General features: G+C 53.3%; 5 protein-coding genes across 6 annotated transcripts; 3 read left to right on the top strand and 2 right to left on the bottom strand.

Moving 5' to 3' along the window:
* Nucleotides 1–91: 91 nt before the first annotated feature.
* Nucleotides 92–3,075, bottom strand: NCU04015 (vacuolar protein sorting-associated protein 27). Its single transcript, XM_952537.3, has 5 exons — nt 2,647–3,075; nt 2,437–2,569; nt 2,091–2,375; nt 1,242–2,028; nt 92–1,192 (listed from the first exon to the last, which is right to left on the bottom strand). Exons 1-5 carry the CDS (start codon nt 2,718–2,720, stop codon nt 297–299), a joined length of 2,175 nt encoding a protein of 724 aa, XP_957630.3. The 5' UTR covers nt 2,721–3,075; the 3' UTR covers nt 92–296.
* Nucleotides 3,076–3,536: 461 nt separating this feature from the next.
* NCU04014 (hypothetical protein) lies at nt 3,537–7,852 on the top strand. Its single transcript, XM_952536.2, has 2 exons — nt 3,537–6,411; nt 6,474–7,852. The coding sequence occupies exons 1-2, from the start codon at nt 4,063–4,065 to the stop codon at nt 7,473–7,475; spliced, it is 3,351 nt and encodes a 1,116-aa protein (XP_957629.2). The 5' UTR covers nt 3,537–4,062; the 3' UTR covers nt 7,476–7,852.
* Nucleotides 7,853–8,681: 829 nt separating this feature from the next.
* On the top strand, nt 8,682–11,822 carry ylo-1 (yellow-1). Of its 2 annotated transcripts, XM_011396598.1 has the most exons (4): nt 8,682–10,353; nt 10,438–10,782; nt 10,970–11,523; nt 11,605–11,822. In XM_011396598.1, exons 1-3 carry the CDS (start codon nt 9,171–9,173, stop codon nt 10,990–10,992), a joined length of 1,551 nt encoding a protein of 516 aa, XP_011394900.1. In that variant the 5' UTR covers nt 8,682–9,170; the 3' UTR covers nt 10,993–11,523; nt 11,605–11,822. The 2 variants fall into 2 exon arrangements, with proteins under 2 accessions (XP_011394900.1, XP_011394899.1); XM_011396597.1 differs by lacking the exon at nt 11,605–11,822 and having other exon boundaries at nt 8,890–10,353; nt 10,438–11,010.
* Nucleotides 11,823–12,315: 493 nt separating this feature from the next.
* On the top strand, nt 12,316–14,023 carry NCU04012 (hypothetical protein; the record flags this gene model as incomplete). The annotated part of the gene is made up of 2 exons (XM_952534.3): nt 12,316–12,852; nt 12,944–14,023. 2 exons carry the CDS (start codon nt 12,316–12,318, stop codon nt 14,021–14,023), a joined length of 1,617 nt encoding a protein of 538 aa, XP_957627.3.
* Nucleotides 12,836–15,484, bottom strand: NCU12111 (hypothetical protein). The gene is made up of 3 exons (XM_011396749.1): nt 15,235–15,484; nt 14,701–15,099; nt 12,836–14,559 (listed from the first exon to the last, which is right to left on the bottom strand). Exons 1-3 carry the CDS (start codon nt 15,283–15,285, stop codon nt 14,386–14,388), a joined length of 624 nt encoding a protein of 207 aa, XP_011395051.1. The 5' UTR covers nt 15,286–15,484; the 3' UTR covers nt 12,836–14,385.
* Between the last annotated feature and the right edge of the window lie 99 nt (nt 15,485–15,583).

Here is a 15,583-nt window from a genome sequence, read left to right as displayed (position 1 = left end):
GGTTCCCGGGTCCCGGGGTAAAGGACCCCGAGGCGGGTCCAGTTGATGTCAGCCGCAGCTCCAAATCAACCCCGGAACCTCAATACTGATCAGCAGTAACATTCAACTGGGGGGAGCACGCAAAAGTACAATCATTAATCAACCCGTGCTTTGTAGGACCCATTGAGGGCCACAGCTTCAATTTGCATACCTATCTTATGATACGTATGGCATCTTCCTTTGTCTCAATCATATCGCCTCCCATGCAGATAATGCACCACTACTACTATGACACAATCTCCAAAAGTGACAATTACTCAAAGTTCAATAAGTGCTTCCTCAACAACAGGCTGCTTTGGGGCTGGCGCATGCTGTGGCGCCGAAGGGAACGCTTCCTGGTCATAGCCCGGATATGTTGTAGTCTGCTGAGGAGCCTGCCACACAGGTGGTAAAGGAGTCTGTTGCGCGGCTGAGTGCTGCCAATATGGCTGTTGCGGAGCCTGCTGAGGCGGTGGTACCCGTTGGTGGGCTTGCTGTGGGGTTTGCGATGGCTGGACAGGTACAGAAGCAGGCGTTTGTGGCACTGATGGCTGGTAAGAATGTCCTTGCTGAGGAAGGGTGGGATAACTATGGTCAGGAGCTGCCGCCGGGGCTTGCTGCGCTGACTGCTGCTGTTGTTGCTGAGGCTGACCGGGATTGTAGTAATATGAGGCGTTCGGATCGTTGTTAGGCGCACCAGGAGCTGACTCCGGTGCACCTGGCTGCGCCTGTTGAGCATGGCCCGGTTGGCTAGGGGCCACCTCGTTGCCTGAATAATTGTACTGTGGTGCCTGAGCTGGAGGAGCATTGCCCCAGCTACCTGTCCGTTGTGGCATCTGCTGCTGAGGATACTGAGGATTCGGCGGCCCAACCATGGAGCTTCGTCTATCGTATGGCATGTACTGTGACTGTGGTGGTTGCGGTGGGTATTGTCCGTAAGGTGCGTGGCTGTAGTCTGCTTGTTGCTCGCCAGTATAAAAGTTTTCTGCTGCCCCAGGAGCGCTGGGAGCACTCGGGTCTAACGTGGGATAGGGTCCAGTAGGTTGTCGAGGAGCCGGGAGATTGTACCCGCCAATGCTGTGTTGGCCGTATGCCTTGGATAAACGTTCCTCAAGCATTCGATCATAATAACGGACGACAGTCGACAGTTTCGCATGTAGGTCAAGAAGGGTATCTTTTCAGGTTAGCTTGGACCGCCTATCCAGAAAATAGGCACAACTTACCATGTTTACTCATCGTCTCCCCATATGTGCGGGCAAGCTTCGGTCGTAGGGCGCCAATAGAATCGTAAAGCTCCTGGATCTGGGGTTCGCGCAAGATAGTCCCGGGTGGCTGCGTTTGAAGACGATCCACCAAAGTAGCAAAAAGGTTGATGTTTTCGGCTTCCACGGGAGTGAGCTCGTAATCGTTCTTTGGAAGCGTAAAGGGGGCAGCCGAGGAAGAGCTTCCGACGTTGGAAGTCTGTTCCTTGAGGGCGGCTGCATGTCTCTTCTTCTGCTCCTCCATATCCGCGAGCGAGGCGGCAATGGCAGCCTTAAGATCCTCATCTTCCTCCTCCGCAATCTTGGAAACCGAAGTAGACTGCTTATCCGGTTTGTATTGTGTGCTGTTCGCTGGTTCCGAGTGACCGCGAGAGTAACTCTTTACTTCCTCCAGACTCATAGCCAAAGCCCTCTTTAGGTCTTCGTCAAAACTATCGTCCACTCGAGCGTCACGCGGCTGCATCGACGAAGAGCTCTTGTGTTTGTGGTGATGGTGGTGATGGCGGCTTGATGAATGGTGCTTTCGGTCGGACCCTCCGGATTTCCCGCCCTTGTCGGTGAGTTTTGCGTAGCAGCCATCGTCCACACGGACTGCCTGCATAATTCCGAGATGGGGGAGCGGAAGGGATTTACTCGAGCATTGCTGGTCGAAGCAGTTGCCGCAGTTGCGACAGTGGTGCTTTCTGTTGGTAAACGTGAAGGCGGTCCGACATCTCATACACACGTCCGAGTCAACCCATTCGGGAGGCTGTGGTTGTTCCTAGTTAGCTCTGGCACATGGTCACAAAGCCGTCTGTAAGTAACACCTACCGCGCTACTATCGATCATGCTGCTTGCTACCGTAGGCTTGGGTGGGAAAGAATAGCCCTCCCTCTGAAGCGTCTTGTAGACCTCCCCAATATATGACAGTTCGTAGCGGCCCTCGGCAGCCATGGCCCATGATTGGATCAAGTCGAGGATCTTGTTTCGGACGTCGGGGTTCGGAGCGGCGGGACCCACGGCCTTGAGAAGGCCTACCAGGTTCTCCATGAACTCGCGCGAGGCGATTTCGGCAAGGAAATGTGCGCCGCCATTTTTGACGCATGTATCGGTAAGCTGGTGCCTGTTAGCATGACGCGGCCTGAGGCGCGGGGTACGCTTGTAGCGGTGGGCATACGTTGAGGGCGCTCAGTTGTGTGTTTGGGTTCTTGTGGTTGATGCGCTTCTTGAGCGAGCGCATGGCCTCCTTGGGCTGGACGGTCTTGGAGCGAATGACATCGGAGATCTCGAGGTTGAGTGCGATATCTTCCCTACATGAGGAACCGGACGGGTTAGACAGAGGCTCGTACCAAAAGCGAGCAGGGAACCGCGGGACGACACAACATACAAGCTGCTACTGGTGGCCTTTTCTATCTGCTCGTCAAGGGCAGTGTTGGCCCCCGAAGACCACCAACTCATCATTTTGGACAGGCTATCTCGAGTACGCGCTTTTGGTGTTTACCGTCAAACTGGACAGCCTGGAGATGGGGATGATATCGCCGTGTCGCGTGGTGAAGGCGGGAGGGTATTTCGAGTGGTTGGGTAGGTAGTTGTCGTTGTTGACCAGCCGAATGATTCAAAGTCCGTTCTGTTTCCAAAAAGGCATCCAGTACTATACTGGGTTGCCGAGTAGCTACTTCGGCCAATGATGTAGTATCAACGGACCGATGTCGACCAAGATACGATGCTGACTTGGAGCAGGAAGACGGCAAGTATGGTAGGAGATGGCAGGAAGGATACCTCTCCCAGCCACTGACAACGAGTGCCTGCAGTTGCTAGGTAGGTCGTTTCTGCCTGCCCGTTGGTTAGGTTGCGTATGACAGGCGGCATGAGCCCCGACCATCCATGCTCTGCCGCGGCCCAAGCCCCCAAGGTGACCCAGTGCCTGTAGCGCATCCAAGGGCCGGGGTACGTACCTCCCCCATGTCCCGGAGCTGCGGGGTCTTGTCGTTTCCACGGAGGGAGGCGACTTGGGTTCCCCTGGCCTGGCCGCTGTGTTAGTGAGCGGCAATTGACAGATAGAGATAGAGGAGTTCAAGCTGGATTATAGCAGCTTGTACCTAATGTACCGCGCTAGAGGAATAACATGGCCGCTGAAGGGACTTGTGAGAGGAAGCCATCCAAACCCGTCCGTCCCCTCCCAATGACGCACTCGGCTGAGGTGCCCTTGCCCCTGTTGTGTCCCCATCAACACTCGGGGAGTCCAGGCCCAGGAAGTTCCCAGTGACAACAACCCAAGTCAACAACCCCCACCAAGAAACCCACCAGAGACGGACTGACCGTAACGCTTTCCTTGGCCGAACACCTTCTGCCTCCTCCATATTAACCATGGAATGATTTACGCAAAGAAACAGTTCAGTTCAACCGAGCAACCGAACGAAACGCGCGGGAACCGGTCACCGATTCGCTCCGCTGACCATCCCTCCAGTTGCAAGATTCGTGTGCCAAGAAGTAGGAATCACAGGCTGCCACTCATGGTACCTACCGCCTTCGAACCGCAGTCGTCATCCTGTCCATCCTCTCCACGAACCACCCATTCTTTCCCTGATTCAAGCCAACGACGAGGCCAGGAAAGCTTGACGACATAGCGAAATACTGTCCATAACACCTGCGAACGCGCTTGACTGTCGTTATATAACTGAACCGCCACCCTTTGCGGGCGCATACTTGAGCATCCACGACGCGCCGTAGCAACTCGACTTCAAGGCTTTGCGATTTGCGCCCCCAGTGCGCCAACAGACATCATCCATACCAGGGACTGCACATGGCTGGATCTGCGACCATGGTCAACCATGCAACACCTGCGCATTCCGTCAACGGGCAGAATGGCCACATAACAGGAGGTTGGGACGGCACACAAGATGGTGGACAGAACCGGACAATCAACGGAGGGGGAGGGGGAGGAGGGGGAGGATATGGGCCAGGGACCGGAGGAAGCAAACGACCACCAATGCCGCATCTGGACGACCTCAAGGCTGTTACAGTCAGCATAGACCCCGCGACCCCGATCGACAGTGCTCTCAGGCTCGCCGAAGAAGCACTCCAGCAAGCCAAAGCCTTCCAGTCCTTTGGTAGGATTGACATGGCCTTCAGGTCATACATCAAGGCCAACATTATAGCTCTGGATATCATCCCGAAGAATAAGGACTGGGCGCTGCTGGATCGAAGCCGACCGAACGTATATATGCGACATCAACATCTGCTCCGACAGATCAAGAGCCTGTTAAGCGACTTCGACAAGATCAAAGAGCAGATCAAACAAGATAATGCCCGAACGGGTGTCCAGCCACTACTAGGAAGCCCAAATCAACAAAAAACGTCCAGTGTCGGGGTCGGACACGGACATACGAGATCACATTCCAACTTCTCGTCAAATACCACGAGTCCCGACAGTTCGGTCTATAGCTCGCCCCGACAAAGTACGTATGCTTTGCCAGATCAGTCATGGCCGTCGCCCGGGAGGTCCAAGCCAGCCGTACACCCCAAACCTCAGGCTCTCCACGGTCATGCGCTTCAACACTCCGGCGGTCCGGCGACAACTCCTACCAACAATGCAGCTCAGGACCTCGCTCTTCGCTTCGCAAAGCTTCGAGCATACACCGCCAGTACCCCGAGTCCTGCCAACACAACAACAACAATACAGGATCCTCGAATTCGGACACAGCCCATTCCGCAGCCCATAATGCCAATAAACCCACCGGCACCGCGTGACCCCCCGAGGTCACAAGTACCGAGTGTTCCTCCTGCTACCGCTCTAGCGGATTTACCTCGCGTACCAGCTGCTATCTACAACCCGCCACGAGGTACAGTGTCCAATGAGGCAGCCGAGCTTCCATCTAGCGCTCCTCGTGCCATGTTTACCAGAAAGGGCTCAACGGCATCAGCCACTGGCATGAATAGGAATGGCAGACCCCGTACGTCCGATGAAGGTCTTGTTTCTGGACCACCTGTTACAAGTCCAAAGATGAGACCAAAGCCTGCTATACCCGATGGTGATACTATCTCGGCCGAGGAGCTTGAGCGCTACATGAGAGTTGGCGCTAGGGACGTGTCGATTCTCGTCGTTGACATCAGAAGTCGTGACGAGTACGATGAGGGCCATGTCATGTCACAGGCAACAATATGTGTCGAAAATGAAGTGCTGATGAGGCCAGATATTTCTGCCAGCGATATAGCAGAGAGCATGGTATTGGCACCGCAAGCCGAACAGCAGCGTTTTGAGAGACGGCATGATTTTGACCTGATTGTTTTCTACGACCAGCGGTCCAAACGCCTTGTATCGAGTCCCCAGACACCAGAGGAACGAGCGGTCCTAACTTTTTACAATGCCCTTACAGCGTATGACTACGCCGGCGGATCAAGTTCACAACAGCGACTGAAGTTGCTTAAAGGTGGAATAGAGGCGTGGACCGACCTAGTTGGGACCGGAGCTTTGCAGACATCTTCCACGAGTGCCGCTGCGAGATCACAGCCAAGGCCACCTTTGACCCACAACCTCACAAGTCGTCTACGCAGAAACGTAACGCGGCCAATACAAGATCTCGCGGAGGTACAAAAATGGGAAGAAAACGTCGATATTGTTACTCCGGTGAGAACTACGGAAGACTTTTTGCGGAGATACCCTTCCGTTTCAACGATACAGGAGTCCATGACTTCACCTATCAACCCTGCTGCCGCTCGGCCAGCGAGCCCATTACCTCGACATATCGTACACGAACAGAACCTTTACTCTTCGCTACCATCTCCTCCAACTCGCCCGGCTCCGACTGTCCCACGTAGGAGTTATAGCGGCCTAGCAGAAACCGACACCAGCACCACGGCAACGTCAACAAGATCGTCACTTAAATCGGGAATTGAGAAAGTCCGCAAGTTTAGGACTGGTCTTGTCAACCCTGGTGTATTCTGCTTCGCCAACAGCTCTCTGCAAGCCATGTTCGCCACGCCTGGATTTGCTCGCGAGTTGTACACGGGTGTTTGGAAGGATGTGTACAAAGTCCCACTGAAAGCGGATGAGAAAAACGAAAATCCTCAATTACTCACCAAGTATTTAGCTGGCCTATTCCACTGGCTTGATGAGGGAACGCTGAGATCGTTGGAAGCGAAGCATCTCATGGTACGTGATGATTTGGATATTATGTGGCCGTCGCGGACGATTCACAGACTAACACCGCATAGGCTTATATACACTTTATTCACTCCAAGAACGCGGATGGCAGGAAGAAACCAGAAACGGAAATCTTTGGCGGGCCGGCGCAGCAAGATGCCCAGGAGTTCTACTCATTTATCATTGACAACATCCATGACGAAACCAACGTTCACCGAGACCGCAAGCCGCCCAAAGAAGAAAAGCCGTATACACCCAAGAACGGGACAGTGATCCAGAATGCCATTGATTATTGGCGTGACTATTCAAACGCCAGTGCTTCTATCATTGACAAGTACTTCCGGGGCCTAGAAGTCTTCATCTCCCGCTGCCAGAACGCCGAATGCCGGCAAGAAATCCGCATGTTCCAGCCCTGCGACGTCTGGATCCTCAACATCGCCGCCGAGACAGGAGGCGAAGGCAATGGCTACGGAGTCACGGATCTTGACCGTCTTCTTGCCAGCCACCAAGCAACCGAACACTTCCCGGACCTGAAGTGCGAAACATGCAACCAACCCGGCAGGACAAGACGGGCCAAGTTTGCTCGCCTCCCTGACCGTCTTGCCTTTTGTCTCAACCGGTTCAACTCGTCCTTTGGGCAGTCCCGAAATTCGTTCTCCTCCATCCTTTCTGGCGGTGGTTCCAACAAGATCCACACCAAAGTTCGGTTCCCGATCCGTGACCTCGATCTGACCAAGTACTGCGCCGAACCGGATCCGGACATGGCAACTACGGACGATGCGCACTACGCCGGCCGCATGAAGTATGATTGCTACGCCGTCACGGTACATGTGGGACAGGGAATCAATGGCGGGCATTACTATACGTACGTGCAGGATGAGCAGTCCAAGGACCCGACGGATTGGTTCAAGTGTAATGATGATTTGGTGGAGAGGGTGAAGATTGGAAGTGGTGGTCCGGGTCTGAATGGGAATGGAAATGGAAATGGCGGAATGCCGGACTTGACGGAGGCGATGTATGCAAATGGGAACACATCGGCTTATATGGTGTATTATCGGCGGCAGGGTACTTGAGCGTCTTTTTGGAAGGAAGGCGTTGGTTGAGCGAGTTGGAAGGCTTCTCGTCTTTTGCTTTGAACTGGACACGAACGATGACAAAGGGAAAACCACTCTTTGTCACCACACATTGTCGTTTGCTTGCTTAGACGTACTCTTGGGGATTTGGCACATGATTGTGTGAGAGTGCAAATGTATATATACATACTATGTCTTAACCTTGTATATAATTCGACGGCGCCGGCGGATATGAGAGCGATGATTGATGATGATCAGTTGAGCTTCGCGGCAGTCTACTCTTTACATCCCCTGACAAACTGTACAGGACGACACTATTTGACACATTGAGGTCATTCGGATAGTTATGGTCACGAGGCCACCACCCTCTTCATCCCATCTTACGAATCGTGTAGAATAGGGGACCAATACCAGCTGAGATGATGACAGCCACCTCGGCCCCTGACATGAACGGCGGGCGCTCTTCCCTTGCGGGGTAGCTTAAGTTGAGTTGAGTGCAGCAGCCTATCGAATAGATGCTAGCGCTGTACGCTCATCTTTCAAGCAAGGCACCCATAATTGAGCGGGCAACTCTAGCCAGAAAGGTACCATACTATCAGCAAAGCTATCAGACCCTATCAGAACTGCATGGTCGATCCAGCCACATACGTACAGCGTAGATCTTGGTCTTCCACCTTTTCACAACGCACTCACTCTCGAGTACCTATATATGATATGACAGGTAAGAGTAGCACGACCACCGAGTGTCTTGGACTTGGTGGATATGGAGCATGGAGAGAAGAGCCCACGTGGTGTGAAAATTATGTGTGTAATCCGGACATGCTTGGGTTTGTTGTTCAAACTGCATGATACCTTCCCTCCTGAGAGACGACGTCTGTCGATGGAGATTTTGGCCCATTGTGAAATGAGTATTTGATTCTTCTGTCCACTTAGACGTTGGCACGTTTCCGCACTAATCCAGAATTCCGTTCAGATGGAGCACTTCGGGGACCGACATCCCCTTGCCAGCGAGGAAGGGCCCTGTCATGTTGACAGCCACATCTCCACAGCTCGTAGCTTCGGTCTAGTGTTATCGCGAGCACGTTACCGTTTAGAGAGCTTCAAGCTTCACCCCCCACTCGTTCTTGGTTGTTGCTGTTCCATTGCCAGCGTCTCATCGAAATCTCTTTGGCCGATCAAATTATGATTCGTTATGGCGTCGAGAGGGGTCAACCCAAGTGTGAGGTTGTAGCAGCAACAATTCCTTTATCAGCTACCTTGGTCTACCTAGAAGTTGCAGCGATAAGACCCCGTAAGGCGTACCGACTTTGTCGCTGCCTTTTTCATGGTGTGGGGAGGCCCCAAAATGGACAATTTCATGGGCCAAAAGATCGACGAAAGGCCCCGCCCAAAACTACTAGTCATCATCATCTTCATCCTTTCGTCCTAACGGTCTTCCGGTCTCTCGTTGTGTCAATAGTGTGCCCGTGGAGATAAGGGGGGCTTTCCGACCAACCCATCCCCCACTCTTCGCCGCCACCACGGGTACAACCGTTGAATCCGCCGTTGTCCCTCCGTCTATCCGTCTCACCTCTTCTCGGTCCAACCCTGCTTCCTTGTCCACGCTGTTGTTGTTGGTGTTGTTCTTAACCCGCTCAGCTCGTCTTCTTCTCACCCAAACATCACCGGCACACCACACACAACACCACCGTCAAGATGGCCGCATCCAAAGTCGAAATCGCCCCCTTCGAGGTCACACCCCTCGACGCCATTCCCGCCGTCTGCAGCACCGCCCGTGCCACCTTTGCCTCCCACAAGACCAAGAACCTGCAATGGCGTCTCGTCCAGCTGCGCAAGCTCTACTGGGCTCTCGACGACTTCAAGGCCTCGCTCATGGCCGCGCTGCAGCAGGACCTGCGCAAGGGCGGATATGAGTCGGACTTCACCGAGGTCGACTGGGTCAAGAACGACTGCCTGCACATGATCAACAACCTCGAGACGTTTGCCAAGACGGAGAAGCTCAAGGATCTGCCCGTCACCTACTCGATGATGAACTTCCGCGTCAAAAAGGAACCTTTGGGAACCGTCCTCATCATCGGCCCTTACAACTTCCCCATCCAGCTGGTGCTGGCCCCGCTCGTGGGCGCCATTGGCGCCGGCTGCACGGCCGTCATCAAGCCCTCCGAGCTGACCCCCGCGTGCGCCATGGCCATGAAGGAAATGATCGAGAGCCGGCTGGACCGCGACGCCTTCGCCGTCGTCAACGGCGGTGTCCCCGAGACCAACGCGCTCATGGAGGAGAAGTGGGACAAGATCATGTTCACCGGCAGTGCCCAGGTCGGCTCCATCATTGCCCGCAAGGCCGCCGAGACGCTGACGCCCGTGTGCCTCGAGCTGGGCGGCAGGAACCCGGCCTTTGTGACCAAGAAGGCCAACCTGGCGCTCGCGGCCCGCCGCCTGATGTGGGGCAAGGTCCTGAACGCCGGACAGGTGTGCATGAGCCATAACTACGTGCTCGTTGACAAGGATGTGGCCGACACTTTCATCGAGTTCCTCAAGATTGCGTACAAGGACATGTTCCCCAACGGAGCAAAGGCCAGCCCGGATCTGTCACGCATTGTCAACGCGAGGCACTTCAACAGAATCAAGAAGATGTTGGACGAGACCAAGGGCAAGATCGTCATGGGCGGCGAGATGGACGAGAGCGAGCTGTACATTGAGCCGACGGCGGTGTTGGTGGATAGTCTCGATGATCCGATGATGCAGGAAGAGAGCTTCGGTCCCATCTTTAGCATTTACCCTGTGGACACCCTCGACCAGGCGCTCAGCATTGCCAATAACGTGCACCGGACGCCGTTGGCGTTGATGGCGTTTGGTGACAAGTCGGAGACTAACAGGAGTATGCTTCTTTTTTTCTTTGATTCTTCCCCCTTTTATGTCAATTCAGTCTGTTATACTAACAAGCTACCCCAATCACTTACAGTTCTCGACGAAATGACCTCTGGCGGCGCCTGCATCAACGACTCCTACTTCCACGGCGCCGTGCACACGGTCCCCTTCGGTGGCGTCGGCGACTCCGGCTGGGGCGCCTATCGCGGCAAAGCCAGCTTCGACAACTTCACCCACTTCCGCACCGTGTCCGAGACCCCAACCTGGATGGACCGGTTCCTGCGCGTGCGCTACATGCCGTACGACTGGAGCGAGCTCAGGCTCCTGCAGCGCTGGACCAACAAGAAGCCCAACTTTGACCGCCAGGGGACCGTCGCTAAGGGGTCCGAATACTGGATGTGGTACTTCTTGGGCTTGGGTACCAAAGGCGGTGTTAAAGGTGCGTTGATGAGATGGCTGGTCGTGGTCGCTGGCTATTATCTATCTGCTTATATGAAGGCGAGGAGGGCTTGAGTTGTTTGTGTGTTTGTCACTTGCACATTACCTCGGCAACTCACTCCATCTGTTTTCAAGCGTTATGATGATGATCTCTTATGGTTTATGTATCTAATTTGCTTTATGGTTAGTTAACGAGGCGACGACTTCTTAATTTCCTGTTCCGGTCGGGAGTTCAACAACAGCAGTGACATTGTCGATATTAAGTACGAAAAATACCATATAATCAAGAGGCGTTAATAATGGGTGGAAGAAGGTAATGTCGAAGATGTAATGGCACGATTTGGATACATTCAGAGAGTTGGTACATACGGTGTATCACTCCTTGGGCTCGCACATCCAGGAAGAGCGGCTTATATACCCATTTTTTCTTAAGCGACCAGTTTATGTCTTGACGATCTACGTCATGAACCCATAATTATCCTTTTTCTAAACCAGAGCAGCTTTCAACTTGTTATTTTTGGCTAAACCGAATCACTTTAAGCCATTCTTCCTAGTCCCAAGGCACGCCGTGAAACAATTATGCTCCCGATCGCACCGCTGCGACGTGGCCGTACCCGGGTCTTACCCCTAAACGCGTACAGCAGTGGGACGCCTCTTAGATTTTGATGTCCTGACAGAGCATCAAAGGTAGAAAGAGCTGGTATTAGAATTACACATTACAAGTCCAACAGCTGTAAGCTACGTGAGCACGATTCAACTTTGTTTACACCTCAGCTTCTAGATCGATGTCAAATAGGTAGATTAACTCATGGTTTATGTTTAGCCGGGAGGAAAGTGGTCTGTTCATCATCAAGATTATCGGCATACCTATTCAACCGCGGAACATTTCCGGAAGAGTAACCCGGACATTCATTCTCCGGGTTTTCATCACCCGTCAACAGTATAGGACCCCTCCATATATTGCCGAAAGTGGAAGTTGAAAACCACATGTACTTAATTGTCGAAGACAACATCATCATCAGATGCTTCATATATACTTTCAAAGAAGAACAGAAAAAAAAATCCCCAACCAAACCTCCGTCAAACCTTTTACTCTAGCTCCATCTCACCTCCTTGTTCCACATTTCTCCATAACAAAACTCTGTGGTACCTCACCCTTGAATCTCGAGCTCAAGAAACCTCAATGTCTACCTCCCGCCGTGCTGCTCCTCCTTCTATATCAAGGACCAGCAACACCACCACCACCAGCCGAATGGCCACACAATATACTACTCCTCCCTCTTACTCTTATTCCTCCCAAGCTTACAAACACAGCCCTCTAAACCAAAGCCAAAGCCGCAGCCCAAATAATGAAGACCAACAACAAAGTCCTATATCAAGAAGCCCTAACGAAAGCCATGCCTACAGCCACCACCACCAACACCAACACCATCATTCCCGCTTCTCCTTCCTACCCATCACACCCTCGTCCCTCCTCCTCTCAACCAACAAATCCCTAAACCTTCGAGAAAACCTTCGAGATATTTCGCGAAACATGAACATCACCAATCTCAAATACCGCCAGCGTCGACGTCTTTGCAAACTCGTCTCTGTCATCTTCTTTTCCTGCTTGACGCTCTGGTCACTGGTTCAGTACTTCTTCGTCCGCCATGGCTCTTCCTCCTCTGTCGTCGTTTCTTTTCCATCATTATTCTCGTCACTATTTTTTTCTTCTTCCGTCTCGAGTAGCAGCAAAGAAGGCGGCAACTTTGATCCTTTGAATCGAGAAGAAGAAGAAGAAGTAGACTACGAAGCCATTGCGTCTTCTCGCGCCAGGTCCTCCTTGCCTCCTCGGGGAGGAAGCATGCGAAAGCTGACTGATGAGATACTAAACAACTTGTTTCTCGATGCCGAGACTTGTCGGGCGACGTTCCCGGGACTGATGAAGGAGATTGATGATACGGTAGCGAAAGGGCCGTTCAAGGTCAAGAGGAGCAGTGATTTGGGGCCGATGCAGGTGCGGATAAAAGATGGGAAGATGTATGTGTTGCATGCGCAACGGAAGAGGGATTTGAGTAGGGAGATGGTAAATGTATGTTTTCTTTTCACTTTTTCTTATTTCGTTGGAAATAAACTGACTGGCTGACTGGATGACTGACTGACACGAACAAAAAAATAAAAAGTCAAGAACAGCAGCCCTCCACCAACTTCATCGCGCCCTGCTCACCTTGCCCCCTTCCGATCGATCTCTTGTCTCAGACTTGGACACAATCCTGACCATCAACATCCTCGACACCCCCTTCGGAACCGCCCTCCAATACACCCGCAACGCTGACCCCGTACACGCCCCTTCGGATCCCGATGCTCGCACTTTTCTCATTCCTCACTTCTCCTTCTGGGCATGGGACCTCCCCTTCATCGGGTCCATCTCTCGCGCAGCATCAGCCATCACCAACCTCGAAACCACCCAATTCCAAGGAAACCGCTGGCACTCACACAAAGACCCCCGCGCGGTCTGGCGCGGGACTACTTGGTTCAACTCGATCCACAACCCGCAACTGCGGTACAAGCTTGTTTCCACCGCCAAGGCCAAGCCGTGGGCGGACGTGCAATCACTCGAGTGGACGACGACGTCGACAACGGGCAATGGCGAGAACAAAAATGCCACCAACTCGCTAGCCATCGAGGACTTTTGCAAGTACAAATACGTGCTCCACACCGAAGGCATTTCCTACTCGGGAAGGTTCCAGTTCCTCCAGATGTGTGCCTCGGTCACGCTCACGCCGCCGATCCAGTGGATGCAGCATACCACGCACCTTGTCAAACCTTTGTTCTCAAGCGATCTGGACTTGGACAAGGCTCGGTCGTTGCGGATGAGAAAGGATGGTAAGACAAAAGACACCAGGGCCCAGCCGAGAAAGACTGCGAATGATGGGATCTGGACGCCGCACGCGAGACACGAAAGGGCGTGGCCAAAGAGGTATGATCCCAAAGAAGCGAATATCGTGTTCGTGAGCCCCGATTGGTCGGATTTGGAGGATACGATACATTGGTTGGAGGAGCACCCCAAGGTTGCCGAGGGTATTGCGAGGAGGCAGAGGGAGTTGTTTGTGGGTGGCGGGTACTTTAGTCCGGCGGCGGAGGCGTGTTATTGGAGAGAGCTGGTGAGAGGGTGGGCGAAGATGGCGAGGCCGGAGAAAGGCGAGTTTGAGGAGTTGGGGGTACCGTATGAGGAGTTTGTGTTGAGTAATGGGTGGGATTGAAATTTGTTGGGTCGGTGGGCGTTATGTCTGATTCGTTTAGTATGATATGGGCATCGGTTTGGAGAGCTTCCTTTATGACGAATAACTTGTTGATGTAGCTGTATTAAGTATGCTGTTTCGATATCGTTCGTAAAGGTTGCCTGATTAGCTGTTTAGCCGTAGTTGCATGCTCACAGCTAGAGCACCACTACACCCATGGGTTCCCTCACTGTTCTATGCCACCGAAGCGAGAAAGCAACCCGCTATCCTGTAAACATGATCCCTTCAAACTCCTAAAACGCCAACTTACCACTCTCGCCTATGAACCCGAATGCTTAACCAAAGGGGTGCCGTTTCAGAACTCCCCGGCCATAGTAGTCCCATCAGAGAGCCGTCACGCCCGGTCTCCAGTTCTCCCCTATCCTCCTCATATCCTCCGCGAACTTTTTGCTCGTGATTTTCTTTCCGCCTGTCCCCGAAAGCGGCGAATGCTCGTCTGGATCAAAAAAGGGGTTCTGCAACAACTTGATGTACGCCGTCTGCATCGCCTTGAAGACCTGTTCCCTGTGTTAGCATATGTGTCCGTCATTTCTTCTTCCATCTCTTGCTCCCTGTCCCACACTATCAAAATCCCCGCCTCTTTCGCTATATCTTCTCCCCCCACCCCCCATCCGGGAAAAGCCGATGGAAGAACTCACAACTTTCATCTCCCCCTCCCTCAACCCAACACTACTAGCCGCAGCCGCCGCCCCTCCCTGCGTCAACCCTCCCTGTTGTCCGCCTCCGCCATGCCCACCAGCGCCTCCACCCCCGCCTCTACCATCAACCCTCCGTCCCCTCATGTCCACGACCGCAACAAATTTGGTGCCCGTATTCGTCTCGAACCCGTACGCGGCCAAGCGGTCGTCCACGGCATGCAACAGACCAAAGTCACCGGACAAGCCCACTCCCGCCGCGGCGTTGCGACGGGCGCGCAGGTCAAAGACGTCCAGAGTCGAGGAGAGCAGGAGGTGGAATTGGAGGGAGGTGCGGGCGGCAACGTAGGTGTTGGTGGAGGGGTCGTAGGACGGGAAGATTTGGATGTGGAGGGGGTTGTTCTGTTTCGGTGAGAGAAGAGGGGGGGTTAGTAAGGCGGTGATAGACATAGCTGGATGGAATACTGATGAAGAAGAGAAGAGGAGAGAAAGGGAGAGGAGAGGAGGGTTTGGAAGGGAGGGGCGGGGAGCTTATACGTTACGGCCTATTACGCCCAAACAGGCTATTGAGGGGATCAGGGTCGCCATTCTTCAAGGAGGTGGGTGGTCTTGGTCGAGGTTGTCCGATCCTTATTATCGCAGTACACCAAGGCCGTACTGTGGTTCTTCCGAGTTCGATGTAGGGGTGTGTAGATTAGGCAGTGATGTCGTGACTGTTTAGAAGTTGTTCAGTTGAAGGGCATGGATGACAGAGCGCGGGCCGCCGTGGTGACGCGGGATGGAAGCCGATCCATGGAGGTGCAGCAAGTTGAAGTGGGTCTGGGGTAGGTACCTCTACCATAGCTTCCACTTGGTGAGCTTGGGTACAGTACATTGTTTAGTGGCC

Source organism: Neurospora crassa, linkage group VI (genome assembly GCF_000182925.2).
Source record: "Neurospora crassa OR74A linkage group VI, whole genome shotgun sequence".
In the NCBI taxonomy this organism is placed as follows: domain Eukaryota; kingdom Fungi; phylum Ascomycota; class Sordariomycetes; order Sordariales; family Sordariaceae; genus Neurospora; species Neurospora crassa.
Note: the sequence above shows the minus strand (reverse complement) of the source record. Positions and strands in the feature narration are given on the sequence as shown.

Excerpts from the sequence above, each read along its gene's own strand:
- NCU04014 (XM_952536.2), top strand. The coding sequence starts at position 4,063 with ATGGCTGGATCTGCGACCATGGTCAACCATGCAACACCTGCGCATTCC. Across the intron at positions 6,412-6,473 it reads TGGAAGCGAAGCATCTCATG|GCTTATATACACTTTATTCA; the intron begins GTACGTGATGAT and ends AACACCGCATAG.
- NCU12111 (XM_011396749.1), bottom strand. The coding sequence starts at position 15,285 with ATGGCGACCCTGATCCCCTCAATAGCCTGTTTGGGCGTAATAGGCCGT. Across the intron at positions 15,100-15,234 it reads TGGGCGTAATAGGCCGTAAC|AACAACCCCCTCCACATCCA; the intron begins GTATAAGCTCCC and ends TCACCGAAACAG. Across the intron at positions 14,560-14,700 it reads GGGAGGGGGAGATGAAAGTT|GTCTTCAAGGCGATGCAGAC; the intron begins GTGAGTTCTTCC and ends CACAGGGAACAG.
- NCU04015 (XM_952537.3), bottom strand. The coding sequence starts at position 2,720 with ATGATGAGTTGGTGGTCTTCGGGGGCCAACACTGCCCTTGACGAGCAG. Across the intron at positions 2,570-2,646 it reads AAGGCCACCAGTAGCAGCTT|GGAAGATATCGCACTCAACC; the intron begins GTATGTTGTGTC and ends TTCCTCATGTAG. Across the intron at positions 2,029-2,090 it reads GCATGATCGATAGTAGCGCG|CCTCCCGAATGGGTTGACTC; the intron begins GTAGGTGTTACT and ends GAACAACCACAG.
- ylo-1 (XM_011396597.1), top strand. The coding sequence starts at position 9,171 with ATGGCCGCATCCAAAGTCGAAATCGCCCCCTTCGAGGTCACACCCCTC. Across the intron at positions 10,354-10,437 it reads CAAGTCGGAGACTAACAGGA|TTCTCGACGAAATGACCTCT; the intron begins GTATGCTTCTTT and ends AATCACTTACAG.